The 14745-nt window shown below is 35.3% G+C and overlaps 1 protein-coding gene across 6 annotated transcripts in view; it reads right to left on the bottom strand.

Annotated features, from left to right (window-relative positions):
• The window catches only part of CHD1 (chromodomain helicase DNA binding protein 1), a 56711-nt gene that overhangs the window by 16049 nt on the left and 25917 nt on the right, over positions 1 to 14745 (bottom strand). For all 6 annotated transcript variants that reach the window (XM_038123801.1, XM_038123804.1, XM_038123800.1 and 3 more), the window contains 16 exons: positions 12446 to 12671; positions 11445 to 11545; positions 11015 to 11193; positions 9867 to 9994; positions 9075 to 9291; positions 8291 to 8380; positions 7211 to 7401; positions 5899 to 6087; positions 5422 to 5584; positions 4854 to 5006; positions 4292 to 4363; positions 2472 to 2621; positions 1740 to 1888; positions 1407 to 1503; positions 1218 to 1313; positions 59 to 235 (listed from right to left, as the gene is read on the bottom strand). In XM_038123801.1, the coding sequence (XP_037979729.1) occupies positions 59 to 235; positions 1218 to 1313; positions 1407 to 1503; positions 1740 to 1888; positions 2472 to 2621; positions 4292 to 4363; positions 4854 to 5006; positions 5422 to 5584; positions 5899 to 6087; positions 7211 to 7401; positions 8291 to 8380; positions 9075 to 9291; positions 9867 to 9994; positions 11015 to 11193; positions 11445 to 11545; positions 12446 to 12671 (2378 nt within the window). The remainder of the gene's footprint in view (positions 1 to 58; positions 236 to 1217; positions 1314 to 1406; positions 1504 to 1739; positions 1889 to 2471; positions 2622 to 4291; positions 4364 to 4853; positions 5007 to 5421; positions 5585 to 5898; positions 6088 to 7210; positions 7402 to 8290; positions 8381 to 9074; positions 9292 to 9866; positions 9995 to 11014; positions 11194 to 11444; positions 11546 to 12445; positions 12672 to 14745) is intronic.

The raw sequence follows: 14745 nt of genomic DNA, 5'->3' as shown, positions 1-14745 counted from the left end.
GCAACAAACTACACCAAAAGCAACGCAGAACTACAATTCAGTTAAAACCAAGAGACACCTGTTTTGCACAGTTTCTCATTCTTGGAAGCATGTATATTTCTTCAAGTTCTTTTTGTCTTTCCTCCTCTTCTATTCTTCGCCTCTGGGCCTCTGGAATGATTTCTTCCCAATTTCTTGAATTTCTTTCTGGCTCCAACTCAATATCATCTTCATCCATATTGGAGAAGTTGGCCACCTTGTACATCAAAACATGTACATTTTCATCAAGTTAATACATGACACAATTAAAAAAAAACCTAATCCACTACTATTTAAGGAAAACAAGCTTACTGATCCCATATTTTAAGCATATATACATATAACATTTACATATTTTATCTATTTATATGTATGCTATTGTTTTATAAGATACATATTAAATTTATAAATTTGAAATGTTTCTTGAAACAGTCTCTAATGAAAGTACTTTTGATCATTTAGGAAAGACAGACTCCTTTCAGCATGGGCTAAGAAGAGATACAAGGAGAATCACACCCCTCACAACTATATGATTGTGGTTTAACTTCCTTCAAAATAGAGCTAACAAGATTTAAATGCCTGATTAAATGTGAAACTATAATAATATAAAATTAACCAAACATTAATACAATGCAGATATCCAAATATGTTGTGAATGAGTGATTAGCAGGAGAGCTATTTAATAATCTCCTGAACTAAACAAACATATCATGCTCTGCATTTTTTTTTGGTTTTGCACACATAATATGTTTAACTGAAAACACTTAAAAATACCTGGCATTCCAAGTTTACTTTGGGGCTAAAAGCAACTTGGAGAAATGATCAGCTAAGAAACACAAAGAACACATTGCATTTATTGATACTATAGCTGCTTAATAACGAAGACAGTAAATAAAACACAAATTTTTAATTCTAATCATTAACCCATTCATAAATACATCTAATTTTATTATCAAAATAAATAATATATTTCTAATTGTTTATACTGATGGTAAGGTATCATGTATAGGCAAAAAACCATATTACTAGGAAGTGATACAGAGTTGACTTACTGAGGCATCTATTTCTGAAGAATTAAGAGATAGATAGATAGATAGATAGATAGATAGATAGATAGATAGATAGATAGCCAGAGGAGAAATAGTACTGTTTAAAAAGGAAAGTATAATTATGGCAGGAAGGAGGGAACCGAGCCATACCTTGAACTGTGAAAGCAACTCATCTCCTACAGTTAATGGACCTGGCTCATTTTCCCGAGTTTCAGCTCTCTTCAATATTTCATCTATATCCATTTCCTGAGGGTAAAAAAAAGAAGTTTCTCTTTACAATTAAATAATTCATACATATTTCCGGATATTTTATCTACCTAGTCCAGAAATGCTACTTACTTGAGGCTCCTGTTCTTCCCCTTCAGGTTCTTTAAAAAGTTCCTCAGCACCAAACTTCAAAATTGCCGACAACTCCTCCTTATTAAAAGGTGTTGAGCTGAAATAAATGATGTTTCAGGAAAAACATTTTAACTTATAAACTTCGAAAGTTTTCTATAATCATGAATCAATTAAGCATTCTTCTTACTGTTAAATATAAACTCTTAATATATATTTGCGATATGTATTTATTATGCAAATAAAAATCTAGACTTTGTGCCTTCTGTTTTGCCTTTCATTTACAATTGAAATATTCTTAAGGGTAAGTTGGTATAGAAATAAACACAAAGGTACCTTGAAGGAGTAGAGCCTGTATGTAACACAGTTTTCCCTGTAGTGTCCATTCTCTGAATTACTAAATGATCTAACACCATCTTTTTCTTGGCTCGTTCAAGAATATCTTCTTCTACTGATCCTTTTGTGACTAGTCGATAAATATTAACCTATGTGTAGTTAAAAAATAAAAAATTTTAAAAGCAGAAATGTCAGTCTTTATTATGTAACTTTTGAATTTTTTTCATGGGTTTCAAATATGAAATACTAATTTAATCACATTACCACAGTCTTTACAGAAATGTTTTACAATAAATCATCTTAGACCTTTCTTTATAAACTTCAGTGACTTGGCACAAGCATTGCCAGAGGCAATAATCTTACATTTCTAATTGTTACTGTATGTCTTCTGTAAGAAGGAAAGAATCCTTTTGAGAACTACAATATTCAAGCATTGGAGATGTGCCTGATGTAGCAGTTATTTTGTAGAATGACATAACACCAATGAATTTAAGACAGACCAGTTGACAACTCTTCTCCCTCTCCCACCCAAATACCACAGCTGCCATATTATTTCTTCCTGTATGGAGACTTAGGAAAAAAGAAATTAGCATTACTAACATTTCTGGAGATATGCAGAAAGTATTAGTTATTCTCAAAAATACATGAGGACTGGAATGGTGCAGACAGAGGGTGGACAGCTAATGTACAGAACTGTCTTTCAGGTCTGGAGCTTAAACTGAGTGTGTTTACCTGTTTCTTCTGTCCAATTCTATGTGCTCTAGCCTGTGCTTGCAGATCGTTCTGTGGATTCCAGTCAGAATCAAATATAACCACGGTATCAGCAGATGCCAAGTTGATACCTAATCCTCCAGCTCTGGTAGACAGTAAAAAGCAGAAGTCCTGAAATCATAAAGAAGGAAATAGTTTTATATACAATATTTGTAATATTCCTAAAGGAACCAACATACTTTACAATTTACTTTATGCGGTATGTGTGTGGTGCTACCAAATCCATAATTCCTCTATGCTTAAAGCTTCTTTAAATATAAAGCAAACACTGATTACCAATTTCTTTTATAGTTATTGACTTCTCAAGTCAGTTTAAAGGAAGCAGTGTCCTAGACGACAATCATTGAGCAAGACACCCCAACAAAACCAGACTGGCCAAAAACATACCAAATCTTACTGTCAAAGCCTTTAATGCTACAAAAACCCTCTCCCACCCTCCCTGCCCCAAGCCCTGGAAGCATAAACAGTCATGTCTGAGCACTTGAGCCTACACATAACCAATTAAGAGACAGAAGCAAAAATCTTCTCATAAGTTCAATGCTGCTCAGCATATTCATGAACAAAATTAAAATGGGTAAGCAGCAAGGAGAAAAAACCCTGTAGGCAATATAAACTTAGTGAATCAGTCTTTCATAACTATGAAAGACTGTAGAAGGATATTGAGACATGCAAGTAACAACATATGAAATCCAAGGTAAAGTAAAGTGGATTAAAAAGCCCCAACCAAATCCAATTTTCAGTACAGTTACAGGAACCAGTAACCATTACAATAAGGAAAGAGTCCTGAGAATTGTGTTAAAGATTTCCAGGTAGCCTGTAGCTCAGTGGCACAAAAATTCTAAAAAATCCACCCCAAAATATTATGAAATTTTAGGAAATAAAAAATAAAACTGAGAGCATTCTTCTTCTTGCTGCACAAATGCAGAGTTTGCCTCAATTTTAGAAATGCATAAATTCTTCATCTCAAAAAATGTATAGTGTAACTGCTAAGATTTCAGAAAATGTCAACAATGTCTATGAAAAAAATTTGAAAGAGAATTAGCTTTTGCATTTAACATGAAGTTTGGTTCTTCTCCCTCCACAAAGCAGAAACAAGCTCAGCAGCAACTAACAAATGCTGTCTTCAAATACAAATTAAACCAAACCAAAATCAATGACCAACCAACCTCTTCTCCCTCAAATCTGAGACTGTAGGACAAAAGATTTAAACCAATCCAATGGTATGGAATGACATGCCTAATAGGAGTGCCAAATAAGGTACAAATATTCCAGTTCAGAATCTAAAGAATCATAACAGACGCCTACCTACTCACAGGTTGCTCACAAAGAAGTGCTAGAAATCAGTACTTTACTATTTCTTCCATGGTGTGTAACAGGTGTCAACAAATGAAGATAACAGGAATTGTATTTGAAACAAGTAAAATATGATTGCTTGTGCAAGGATATATGAAGTTAGTTCTGTCCATTGCCAAAGGATTTTTGGATACTAACTGCTTAAGTTCAGCACTTTTGTAAATATTAATAAATTCTACAGAGGAACAAAGCTGGGTTAAATTCCACAGCATTTATAGAGCAATCAGCTACCACTTTCCTAATTTATGTGTTACCTACTTAACATCCTAAAAAAAATATTATATAAACCTTATACTCTAGGCAGTAGCAATGAATTTCCAACCTTATTAATACATTCCTCACTTTTTTCAGCTCTCCTTTTTTGTGCAATGTCTTTTGGTACTTGGGAAAAAATAAAACAGACTCCCCAGGAAAAAAAAATACCATACCTCTGATCCTTCTGCATTAAAATGATCCAGTGCTTGTTTCCTCAATTCCCCTTTTATAGATCCATCAAGTCTCTAGAGAGATTGAGAACTACAGTTAAAAAGTAATTTTATATTGTATTCAATATCAAAGCAACTTCAATTGCCAGCTGCCAAACTGTTATGTGAAGGGGGAAAGAAGGTAAATAAACAGCTCACATAATTTTTTAATTCATCTGTTTCACTTCAAAATAACATTCATCATAGAGCCAGTCCCCCTCCAGAAAAAGAAGACATTTCCATCCACCTTTTTGAATCAAAGTGGTGAAGACCACATAATCACAAAGCTCAAAGAGACTGCTGAGAGTCTTCTTGTCTAAATCCCCTACTCAGGCAGGGACAGCCAAAGCATGCTGCCCAAGTTCATGTCCAAGTAGCTTTTGCTCCTCAACAAGAAACAGAAATTTCATAACCTCTGGAAAAGCTGTTCTGGAAAAGTGGTTTTGACACCCTCACAGTAAAGAAAACAAAAATTTAATATTCAAGATTAAAGCTTCTTAGCTCCTATTACCAGCAAGTTTCTTACCTGAAATGGAAATTGACGGTATTTCAGATATTCTGCCAGGATGTCCAGCATCCTTACCATTTGTGAGAAAATCAAGACTCTGTTGCCACGTTCTCGCAGACGAATCAGTAGCTTGTCAAGAAGGATTAGTTTCCCACTGCTACGTATTAAATGCTACAAAAACCAAGAAACATACATTGCAAAATAAATTAATCTCAACACTAATACACACTGGGGTATGTTGGACATCCATCTGAGGTTTGCCTTTCTTTCTATTACTGTGGGCAGAAAAATAAAAGACAAATTCTGACATTCCTGAAGAATTTTACAATTTAAAACATCCATACAATAGTATCTAATTAAAACTGGGCACATTTATTTACTCAATTCTCTGTCAATTATTCAGTTCAAATTAAGAATTAAAAAATACTTCTATGTAAAAACCCACAATGCACATTTTATGGAAAACCTGTTTTTCCTTAATATATTTCAATAAGAACTAATGAACTGCCAAGGAACTATAAAATTCTGTGAAAACTACAAATGTAAAACCTCTCTTTTCTTTTTTTTAATTAAAAAGTGACACTACCTGTAAGGCCTCTTGTTTATTATAGAATTCATTATCTTCTGGTGGTTTAATGAGGTAGCAATGGTTGCAACACTTCTTGAGTTCCATCATGATGTTCAAAAAGCCTGAGGTACTGCCTTTTGAACCTTTGCTAAGGGCTTTATAATTTCTGGTTAAAATCCACCTATGAAATAAGATGTACAATATTAGTAACTTCTAACTGTATGTGGACGTATGACAGATGTAACCGTCAAAATATGAAAAAGCTAAAGATAAAAAGCATCTCCCAAAAGAGTATATCAATATGCCAAACAAAAGAAACTACATAAATAGACATTAGACCAATGCAATTCCTGAGCCCTTGCTTCCCAGAATTTTATCCCTGTGAAACCCTATCAAAGCCCCATCTTCCATACAGTATACAAATCACTGTAATTCAGTAAATTGTACACAGACATATCCCTGAAACAGCAGAATGTACAAAGAGTTGGTACATACTTGTAGTATTGCTTCTGCAATGCACTCATTTCCATCCTCAGAATTTGCTCAACTTTGGCAGGTAAGGACTTTTCTACATCTTTTTTAACTCTTCTCAGCAGAAATGGTTCAAGTTCTTTGTGAAGACTTGCATAACCACACTCTCTCCCTTTGCCATGCTCCTCTTCAAAATCTTCCCATGAAGAAAACCTTCAACATAAAAAATATAAGTGAAAAAAAATGACATACTGTAAGCACCCTGATGAAGCAAAATTCAGGAAGAAAGGTAACACAGACACAGTACATGTATACATATACCACAAAAACACATATACATTCAGATTTCTTCCCCACTCCCTTCTGTTTCATTCCCCATTCAGAAATTCATAATTTCTGAGCTTTCATCTCCCAAGAAATCCCAGATATTGTGCCTGTAAATAGAAGAATGGAATTTTCAAAAAATGTCTACAGAATGAAAACTTCTGATTCCACAACAGAATTGCAATGTTTTTCTTTTTCTCCAAGGACACTTGTCTAGATGGTTGCAGAAAAGTCCATTATTATATTTTATCAAGACAGCATAAAAAGCCAGCTCCACATCAAGAGGGTGTGCAAGAGAATAAGAATATACTTAAAATATGTCTTGCAGCTTGTATGGTCTAGCTTATGTGTAGCTATTGTCTGTACTAATCGACTTGGAGAATGGAATTTATGATCAAACAAATGAAAAATGGCTACCCAACCTCAGTGGCTTTGCTTGTAATATTCTGTATAATCCATAGCTCAATTCCACGGCTCAATCCATAGCTCAAACAGAGCTATGGTGCTTGGGATTTACAAGATGTCTGACAGGAACATGTGCTTTCACACATGACCCTCTAGTTTACCTTAGGTTTAAGCAAGTGAGTACAAAATCAGGTCAATGCAATAAGTTTACTGTGTTCAAAACACATGGGAAAATCAGCTATCTGATTGAATTACAGGATATTTGGCATCTTGACACAAATTTGTTTTCATCAATAGTATTAATATATGAAAAATTTTATTCTTCTTCCCCCAGAGCAAATCTACATGGTTTTTTTCTTAGGCGAAGATAAAGCCTTTTTCCCAGGTTCTGACACATACATCAATCCTTCACTTTTGCACACAGCTAAAACGGCAAAAGGTGACATCTGCTACCAGCATTACTTACCTAAAGCAGCATCCAAAGATACATGCATTTACTTTATGTAGGATATTTAAGCTATCTTTCAGTACAATTCCCTACTTCTACTGATTCTCGTATCACTACACTACTTTGCCATAAAAAACTTAACAAAAAACTCCTTCTTACTTTTCTGGCATGATGAAGTGGAGTAAAGACCAAAGCTCTTTGAGAGAGTTTTGCAGAGGTGTTCCAGTAATAAGAAGACGATGGTTAGACTTAAAGTCTATTAAAGTTTTGTACAGAAGAGAGTCATCATTTTTTAAACGATGAGCTTCATCAACTCCTATGAATGCCCAATTCAGACTACCAAGGAATGACTTGAAAAGGAAATGGAGAAGGGGGGAAACATTATTGAAATCAACACATTACATGATATTCCACATAATATAAACAAGCTATAAACCCGATCATTTCTTGGTTTATTTTAATAAAATAACAGTTATATGTTTTCAGTACTAATTATGGCTTTTACATTTCCAGGTTTAATGAAAATCTGTGTAGTCATCCTAAGAAAACAAAATCAATTTATTATTTAAAAAAATATCCAAAAGTATGACTCACATTTTTTTACATGGCAGAAAAAAAAATCATTACTGACTTCTTCCCATACAAACAATGAAGTAAACAAAGTCAAACGCTTCTTGAATAACTGTATCAATTTCCACATACTGTTAGAAGTATTAACAATAACTCTGTGTGCTATCACTTCAGTATTAATACATATGCACATACTACTGTATGCAGAATATCACAGAAAAACTATATGAGATTTCCTAGCTTTGTATATCACAGAAAAACTATATGAGATTTCCTAGCTTTGTATCTCATTTGGGATTACATTAGGTTCTGTAAGTTTCTGTTTCAGTTCTTTGATGGTGGTTTGCAAAGAAGCAGAGCAAGAAGTTGAGAGGAGATCATTACAGCAATAAGACTCTCAAGCAAACTGAAGAAAATTAAGTGTTACCCACCTCATAAAATGGGAAAAGGCTGAAAGCCTCACCAAATGTATGTAAAATCCAGAAGTGCTTAAAATAGGAAAAGACCCCCAAGAAACAAAAACCAAAACCCCAAACTACACAATGTTGTAGCAAAAACTATCAGACTCTCCATAAATTTAATGGGCCATAAATCAAATATATGCACATCTAAAGAGAATTATTCTATACTGGGGAAATTGTTTTTGTCTCCCCACAGAAGGGCAATTACCTTATCCTTTAGCAAAATTTCATATGTTGTTAAGAGTATGTTAAATTTCAATCGTTTGGTCTGTGGATGCATCCATTCGTGAGTTCTTATCTACAAAAAGAAACAAATAAACCACAAGCTGCAGAAAAAAGGTCTTGCTGACTGGAATCAAATTAAATACTGCAACAATGTAGATATTTACTAGCATAGAACAATATGATAATGGAACAGAAAGACAACATATATATAACATTTATATATATATAAAAATGTATAAATATATATACATATTAACATATATACATTGTATACATAAATATGTACACATACATACATATGCACATTATATATATGTGTGTGTGTGTGTGTGTGTGTATATATATATATATATATATATATATACACACATATACACATTTATAACAGACAAGAACTTTTTACTTTAATGGGTAAGTTTAATAGCATTAACAAACCAACAACCATTCAGGAAATAAAGTAAGATCATGACTGGCTTTCTTATATACTTTCACTATATCCACCTAAATAATCACATGGGAGAAGATAACTGATTTTCAAATGCAAGACAAAATTTTTAATTCTGTCCACTATTAAGCAGAAAGGAAATCTCTCACACACATTTACATGAGATCAAAATTCAAGCCTTCAATTCACATTTTAAAGACATAGGACTTCAGCAAATATTTGCTCAGTCCCAACCAAAATATTTGAGATATTCAGATGATAAAAATATTAAGTATGTCTTGTTTACGCACAAGACTTTCCAATGACAAGGAGAAATACTCACCATATTTCTACTGGTTATATCTCCTAAGTAAACTACAGCATTCATCTGAGGAGCCCAGGTTTGAATCTCTCTTTGCCAAGACGTCAAGGTAGAAAGTGGCACAACCAACAAGAAAGGCCCATACAATTGATGCTCGTGAAACAGATAGTTCAGAAAAGAAATTGTTTGTATTGTTTTACCCAGACCCATTTCATCTGCAAGAATACAGCTATTCCCTCTAAAAAAAAAAGAAAAAAAAAAGGAAACAAAGCTATTTAGGGGATGTGGGGAGATAGAGAAGGTTTGGATGAAAAGAAATCATTATCTTTTGAACATAAAATGCAATCATAACAGTTTTCAAGATTTTACTACTATACATTCTGAAGACATTTATTTACATTGTTTTTCCATCAAACAATTTCCAATCCCTCCTACCCCCTTGAATTAACAAAAAGGTTACAAGTAGTCCTCCTGAGTCTAATTTTTAAATTTTAACAGCAATATTGACATTCCATAAATGTTTGTTTGGTTTTTCTCATTTTACTGTTTTAGGTCTGTTGGTTGTTTTAAAAATACTACTTATTCTATTGACACTAAAAGCAAAGTAATGACGCATCTTAGCTGTTTTTTGTTGAGATTGGCCATAAAATGATAATTTTGGTACTACTTAGAGCAAAACCAGTCCCTTTGGACCTCTGTTTTGAGATTACAGTATGAAAGTTTCCAACACATAAAAAACCCCACCCAACAGAAAAAAACATTTCAATACATTACAAGTGCTCGCAATTTACAAACAAAATTGAGACTCCTTACTTGCACCATGAGTGAGCAAGCCAATTCAATCCATTTAACTGATAATCTCTTAACTCTAAACCTTCATGTCCTCCAATGTAAGACGGTTGTTTTTTTAGTGCAACAAACCGCGGCCTTTGTTTGAGAACCTGCGAAAAGCAAATTGATCATCAATTATTGAACTGTAACTGAAATTACCAAAAGATCTTCATATAGAAAAAGTAACAGGAGGTATTTACTAGCTCATCAACTCTAGTTTTTATCTATCAATGTAAGCTAGGCCACATAAAAACACCAAGTAATTAGCAAGTTGAAACTAGTTTGATTGCCAACCCAAGTGTCACAACATGATGGACATTAACTCACTCAAAGTCTTCTTTTTAAATAAACTACAATACTAAACAAATCCATTTCTGAATGCTAGTAAAATGCAGGGAACTAGCATCTACAAAACCTATTCTCACTAGTGCTATTGTCCATGCATCCTACTATACATCATTATTGGTATTCTGAAAAAACTTTCAAAAAAACTCATAATGTGTATTTGATATGTGGATTTAAAAAAAAATCACATTTTTTCTATTGCAACTGATGTGGTAGCTTGAACTTGGCCAGGAGCCAAGCTGCCACCCAATTGCTTACTCACTTCCCACCCTAGAGGGACAAGAGAGAGAAATGAAAAGGTAAAAGTGAGAAAAAAAATGTGGGTCAAAATAAGAAGCGAAGGAAAAACTGGGTGAAGGAAAAACACCCCCCCAATCAAAAGAACACATAGAAAAAAAATCCCACAAGTGACAGAATGAGTCACACATCAATTCATCAGCAGACTGATGACCAACAAATCTCCAGGCAACAGGCAGCTCCTGCTCAGCCCACTCAATTTATTGTTGAGCAAGACATTAAACGGCACCAAGCACTTCTTTGGTCAGTGGGGGGTCAGCTGCTACGAGTGTGTTCCCTCCCAACCTACTCATGGTGGGGATGACACAACAGGACACAGAGAAGGCACTGTACAAGCACTGTTCAGTAACAGCCAATATGTGTTACCAAAACCATTTAGGTCATAAATATAAACCACAGATTGTAGAGGCTGCTATGAAGAAAATTAACCCTATCCTAGTCAGACCCAGTACAACTGATTATAAATCCACTGCAAATTATCTACTCACCTTGCAATCTTTAAAGGGAGTGGTCTTGGATTGATTTCTGCTGAAGTACTCATCGATGCGTGCCTGAAACTTTTTGGCAATGAGAGCTCCATCTTCCCAGCTACATTCAGAATAAGGCAGACCCTGCCACTTACAATAGTAGTCTGGATAACCAGCAGCTGATTTCTGATTTGAATGAGCTGCAAAAATGCACCAGAATTCTGATCAGCATTTTACTTCTGTACTGTAGGAAAACATTCATTTTACGTAATAATACAACAGAAGCTAGGCCCATACAGACAGCCCGACAGCTCTTCTCTTTACCTGAAGTTTTGTTTTGGAGTAAAATTTGGTGATAACAATATTTTACATTTCTTAACTACAAATACAAGAGCATTGAGAACATACAGGACCCCTGACATTGATTTCTGTCCACAAGTTTGTAACATACCAATTATTCTTTCCACAATCTGGTATTGTTTATGTAGATCATCTGTAAGCTCCTGCTGGCAGTTGTAATATTCCACATCTTCTGGAGAAGCATTTTTCAGCCTGGAGCAGGAATTAATTCACAACACTTAGTACACCATATACTTCTAAAACTAAGAAAATTCAGCAACGCTATAGCTCTGAATGTAACCATCCCATGAATCTTGCCTGGAAAGTTTTTTTGAAGGAACAACTTAAAAATCTCTACTACAAAATGGCTGCATCTAGCCTAAGTGCCTCACCATCAACGACTGAAAGCACTTATCACTGAAAATTAGTATTCTCCATTAGCTGCTTGACTAGTACAACTGGTAGCTGTAGTAGCTATGTCTCTGGATAAGCAGTACACTTTAAGAACAGTTTACAAGTTATTTTCATGGAATAGTAGTCAGGGTGGCTCACTCTGTAAGAATCCATCTAATGATTAGTTGCTAAAAATCCCACTAATATTCATTGATTATATTAAACATAATAATAAAACTGGACACTAAAGAGGTGATTTTAAAATGCATGCATTTTAAAATGCATTTCTTCATGGTTTTTATTCTCAAGCTTCAACCTCAGGTTTCAGCAAACAAAACTGAATTCTTCAAAGTTACCTGAAATGGCTAATGCACCAAGAAAACATTGATCCTTGCAGCAATTCTTGAAGAACTCAAATCAAAGTATAATGGAAAAATTACCAAAAGCTACAATTTATTATTCATTTTTAAATTCTACCCATCTTGTTAAAACTCCAGTTATATGATACAGACACATACCTACACCCACCCACCCACACCAGATTCAGAGAATTATGTTACTGGAACATGTTAAAGGGGCTTTGGCTTTCAAAGTTAATGTCTTCCCAAAAAGACAAAAACCTTCTTGTTACCTTCTCAAAACCAGGTAACAAGTCTCAGAAACACAATAGAATACCTATAGTATTTCAAAATAAGTATCATAAAAAAGAAAAATATTCACCATCGTTTTGTTTCCTGATCCTTTTTCTTGTAATTGTCCAGTTTCTTCATTCCTTTAACATTTTGTTGCTTCAGTGTTTCCTCAGTTTCCCAAGTGTTATGGATGTGTGACCAACCTTTCCATTTAATAAGATACTGTACTTCTGCCGGCTCCTTTGATTTTTCAAACCCAGCATTTGGATCACCATCGGCCTCAACTGCATATATTGTGGTTGCAGCACCTGTGGCTGAGAAAGAAACCCCATCATATACCTTGAGTAAGTGTGCATTGTCATAAGTTAACCAGTTAGAAATGTAGTAAATTAATTGGTGGTAATTTTAGATGAGCATATACTTGACTAGTGTCTACTGCACCCATGTCATTACCATTATTTGAAAGATTATGATGTAGATATGTTAAGACATGCACAAGGTAGTCAAGAGAATAAAAGAGCAACCAAAACTTCTACACTAACCCTGCAATATCTTATTGCAGGGTTGGTGTAGAAAATTTTATTTGTATTCCTGCTTTTTAAAGCAGTCACTAGGGAATGCTCCACACTAATACTGCTTGTTAACTTCTGTTACACTAGTCTTATCTCTGAGCATAAAAAAGATATCTGATGTTATGTCTAATCAGTCTCAAGACATGAAAAATCTACTAATAGGGATACTATAAATCTTCTTCTTCCTAAACAAATTTGTTGCTTGTCCTCCCTCTGTTATCTTACAAGGTAAAAATTATAAAGCACAGATTAGGTACAGACTGTATTGTAGCTGCAGTACACTAGCAGCAGGAAACAGGCTAATTTTGGTGAGGATGGATTACAGAATCACAGAATATTCTGAGATGGGAGGGACCCACAAGGATTATGGAGTCCAACTCTTAAACCTCTATAGGGCTCAAACCCATAACCCTGTCATTATTACCATCCAGCTCTAACCAAGTGAGCTAATCTCAGTGGTGTTGATACGGAAACGAGACCAGCAAGCTGCTGGGGCAGATAAACTCTGACAGAGAGGCAATGCCGAAAAAGCAGCAACATCATCTGTGCAGGAAGAATAAAAGAAGCTTAGTTCCTAAGGCTTTGACCACAGCAGTAACACCATACAGTGGAGCAGGATATGGGATAGCATGGGACAGGGAATTTGAAAGAAAAGAAAAGTACTAGCTCTTGCAAGGGCCAATAATTTAAGACACTAGGTATAACTAATGGAGAAAGGTAGCCCTGAAGTGCAAGGGGCTCAGCATTTGGGTGGGGTTTTTTCATGTGTTTGTTTAGATAATTAAGAGTAGTATGGGAGAACTGGTTACTTGGGACAAGGAGCAGGCTGAGGTACTCAACAACTGTTTTGCCTCAGTCTTCACTAGCAAGTGACTCAGCCACACCAGAGGAAGCAAAAGCAGGGAGAGAATGGGAGAAGGAAGAATCACCCACTCCAGGAAAAGACCAGGTTTGAGACCAATTAAGGAAACTGAAAGTGCACAAGTCCATGGCACCAGATAAGATACATCTACAGGTCCTGAGGGAACTGCTGGAGGAAACAGCTAAGCCACAACATAATCTTTGAGGTCACAGTGGTCCAGGGAAGTTCTCACTAACTGGAAAAGGAGAAATATAAACCTCATTTTTGAAAAAGAGAAAAAAGGAGACCCTGGTGTACATCCAGAGGAGGCCACCAACAAGATAAAGAGGGCTGAAACACCTATGGTATGAAAACAGGCTGACAGTTGGGTCTGTTATGCCAGGAGAAGAGAAGGCTCTGGGGAGACCTTGCAGTACCTTCTAGTACCTAAAGGAGGCTACAAGAAGGCTGGAGAGGGACTTTAGACAAGGGCACATAGTAGTAGGACAAGAGGTAAGGACTTTAAACTGAAGGAGACTTAGATTAGGTAACAGGAAGAATTCTTTGCTATGAGGGGGGTGAGGCACCATAACTGGTTGCCTGGCTACACCCAGAGAAGCTGTTGATTCACCATGCCTGGAAGTAAGTGTTCAAGGCCAGGCTGGATGGGTCTTCAACCAAACTGGTCTAGTGAAATGTATACCTGCCAATGGCAGAGGAGTTGGAGTTAGAGGATTTTTAAGGTCCCTTCCAACCAAAACCATCTATGAATCTATGATTTTAACTTGCAGACCCAAATTCTACTCAAAAGTAGAATTCGAGATACCACTGCAATTTTAGATGCATTGTTGTAGCCATTCCATACATTGTTCTGTATTTGTACTGCAGTAACTAAAACTAAAATAATTATTTCAGTGGTTCAGCCTTACCAACACTGTCTTTCAATGTTCACAGACTACTAGTAGTCTGAACATT

The sequence above is a fragment of the Motacilla alba genome, chromosome Z (assembly GCF_015832195.1).
Source record: "Motacilla alba alba isolate MOTALB_02 chromosome Z, Motacilla_alba_V1.0_pri, whole genome shotgun sequence".
NCBI lineage: Eukaryota > Metazoa > Chordata > Aves > Passeriformes > Motacillidae > Motacilla > Motacilla alba.
The sequence above is the reverse complement of the archived record's forward strand: the minus strand, read 5'-3'. Positions and strand labels throughout refer to the sequence as shown.